Raw genomic sequence first — 3,316 nt, 5'->3', positions numbered from 1 at the left:
CCATTTCTAATGTTTCAATTTACCCTAGACTAAAGGCAAGAGGTGCAATCAGATTTCATCTATGAGGAACATACTACTCTGAAATGAAAGGAATTCCATTGCTGTTAAATTTCAAAATTCTCTTTTTGCATTAGTTTTGTAGGTGATACTACTGTGCCCATTTAATAACTGTTTGAATGGCACCTTGCCATCAATATTGCAAATAACAAAGTAAAATATAATGAAAATGGAGATAAGCAATAACACTGCCTTTATAAATTGTCTAAAGTGTGAGGTCTTTACTGTTCATTTTAATTTATCATTCTATTTTCTTCCTATTTATTGTAAATGTTATGATGGACATGTATAGTGTGATATTAGTATGATGGAAGGACACAAACTGTCTCTAAATTTCATTCTGGCCCTGCAACCATACTTAATAAACCTCTTATTAATTAAAAACAAGTAGTGGATATGTTGAATGAGTATGTGGACAGGTTTTTGCTATATTTCATGATATTTTTGGGACAAACATCAATGAAACGGGAGCATAAAAGACCTTTTTTGAAAAGCAGCAAAACAATGCTTTCTCTCTCTATGTCTTCGGTTCAGAAGAAAGATTAAGACCGATAATTATAGCTCATTACACTCAACTCAGTCACAGTGATAACTAAAAGAAAATATTTTAAAATATTTTTGTTGAGAAAGTATGTCAGAGTACTCAAACTGTACTCAGATCTTCAGAACTACTTCGAGAAGCAAACACAGTTTTACCTGAAACACAATTTAGTGCTGATCACTTTGTTCAGAGCACCCTTCACATCCTTGTTCCTTAAGCTGTAGATCAGTGGGTTTAACATTGGGATGATGACTGTGTAGAAAACAGAGGCCATTTTATCTGTATCCATCGAGTAACTAGAGCTGGGTCGAAAATACATGAACAGGAGAGTGCCATGAAATATGGCCACGGCTGTTAAGTGAGAGGCACAGGTGGAGAAGGCTTTGTATCTGCCCTCAGTTGAGCTCATCCTGAAGATAGTGGTGATAATGTAGCTGTAGGACAAGAGGACGGTGACGATGCTACACCCCACAACACAGCCAATGAAAGTGAACATCACAATCTCATTGATAGATGTATCTGAGTGAGAGAGGGCCAGCATGGGCGGGATGTCACAGAAAAAGTGATTGATGACATTGGAATTGCAGAAGGACAATCTGAATGTTAAGCAAGTGTGGACTGCTGAATCCACCAAGCCCACAACGTAGGCAATAGCCACCAGCTGGGTACAGACCCTCCTAGACATTGCCATGGTATAAAGAAGTGGGTTGCAAATGGCAACATATCGGTCGTAGGCCATGACAGCCAACATGAGACATTCCACATCTGCAAAGGCTCCAAAGAAATACATTTGAATGGCACATAAATTATACGGAATTCTCTTTTGCTCAGATAAAAAGTCAGCCAGCATCTTGGGCGAGACAGTGGAAGAGTAACAGACATCACAGAAAGAGAGATTGCTCAAGAAATAATACATGGGTGTGTGAAGTCTGGGGTCCGCATTGATCAGCAGAATCATCCCCAGATTGGCAAACAGAGTTATGCCATAAACAAAGAAGAAGAGCACAAAGAGCCCCTGTTGAACATCCTGTCTGCTAGAGAGTCCCAGAAATACGAAGTCAGTAAACATGGTGCAGTTTTCAACTGGCATCCTGTGAATCTGGAAATACCTGGCTGTGAAAAGAGGAAATGGAAGCGGAAAGTGTTTATCATAAACTTACTAAGTTCATAGTTAATATCTTCCTTCCTTCCTTCCTTTCTTTACTCCCTTCCTCTCTGTCTCCATCCCTTTCCTTCCCAAATTCTTCTCTCTTTAAGAACCAAAATAGAGAAAATGCTATAATTCTTTAAAATAAGCTAGCTCTATTGAAAATATTTATCCATTTTGTAACAGTTTGGAATATCACTGTGGGTTCTTGTTCCTTGCTAGTTTAGGAAAAAAAAAAAAAAAAACTAGAACTGCACTGTTGCAAGGTAGAAAGGGGATCAGAGCAATTAAAGCACTACACCAGAGGTGAAGCATTGGAGTGCCCTGACAGTGATACACTGAGGTCTCTGAATGCATATAACAATGGGCCAATAGACGTATACATATATAAAAAAGAAACAAAGCCAGATATGGTGGTCCACACTTGTAATCCCAGGATTAAGGAGTGTGAGACAGGAGGATAGCGGTTCAAGGATAGCCTCAGCTACTTAGTGAAGCTCTTTGCAACTCAGTGAGACCCTGTTTCAAAATAAAGAATAAAAAATAGGGCCAGGGGTGTAGCTCAGAGGTAGAATAGCGCTGGGTTCCAACCCCAGTACCATTAAAAGAAAGAAAGAAATAAACGAGAAAGGTGGTGCATGGCGATTCTAGCGCACCTCTCTCTGTCCCAGCAGGCCGTGCTGAGATTTCCCTCTGCAGGGGAAAGGCAAGCAGAAACCACCTGGGGATAAAATAGCAGAGAAAGAGATCTAACTTGAGGGTTCACTCACGTTCACATAATACCCATAATACGGTGCAGCCCAAGTAACAAAGAAATTAGTCTAGGCAATGACATTTGAAATAGGCACCACAAATACTTGCAGACATGGTTAGTGGGTGAGTAAGTGGCTAAAACCTCAAAGAATACAAGAGAGCAATAAATGTCAAATTATAAAATGTTTTCTCACCAAAGATTCAATTGGTAGTAATTTACCCTAAAGGCATACTTGTGAAAGTTGGCTTCAATCTGTGGAATTACTTGGCATTTTTGTAATGGCAAATACTAATAAATAAACAAAAGCAAAAAAATCCTTAAAAAAAACTTTTTATAAGAATTTATTATTTAATTTTTCTCATTCTGCTTAGCCAATAGTCTTCTTTTCCCACCAAAAAAAATCAGGTACTTGCCTGCCAGTTATTTCACTGATAAATATGTGTTACCTGGTTGGAAGGGCCAAAGGGCTGCATGGTATAAGCACACGTTATTATTTGGTTTACTTTTATTCTTAAAGTTTAAAGCATGTATTGTCCACCTGTATCCTTGGTGAGATCTCGGCTTCTTTTTAGCTCTATCTGATAGAAGTTACTTATTATGTTGAAAACTTGTTTTATAATAAAGAAAAGAAATACTGTTTTGTGTTATCAATAATATTTGCTTAGTATAACTTGATTTTTCATCTTTTACCTTTAGTCCACACTGTTGTGTGAGTTTATATAATTCTTTTTATAAGTGCAGGTGTCTGTGAATTCAGCGATAAGTGTTTAACTGGGCTAATAGACAACTTTTAGCTAATCAAGGTCAACATTGGTCA

At 37.9% G+C, this 3,316-nt stretch overlaps 1 protein-coding gene across 1 annotated transcript; it reads right to left on the bottom strand.

Annotated features, from left to right (window-relative positions):
- Positions 1–749: 749 nt before the first annotated feature.
- Positions 750–1,688, bottom strand: LOC308259850 (olfactory receptor 5W2-like; the record flags this gene model as incomplete). Its single annotated transcript, XM_080691160.1, has 1 exon — positions 750–1,688. The coding sequence occupies one exon, from the start codon at positions 1,686–1,688 to the stop codon at positions 750–752; it is 939 nt and encodes a 312-aa protein (XP_080547286.1).
- Between the last annotated feature and the right edge of the window lie 1,628 nt (positions 1,689–3,316).

The sequence above is a fragment of the Muscardinus avellanarius genome, assembly GCF_963383645.1.
Source record: "Muscardinus avellanarius genome assembly, chromosome: 1".
Classification (NCBI taxonomy): domain Eukaryota; kingdom Metazoa; phylum Chordata; class Mammalia; order Rodentia; family Gliridae; genus Muscardinus; species Muscardinus avellanarius.
Note: the sequence above shows the minus strand (reverse complement) of the source record. Positions and strands in the feature narration are given on the sequence as shown.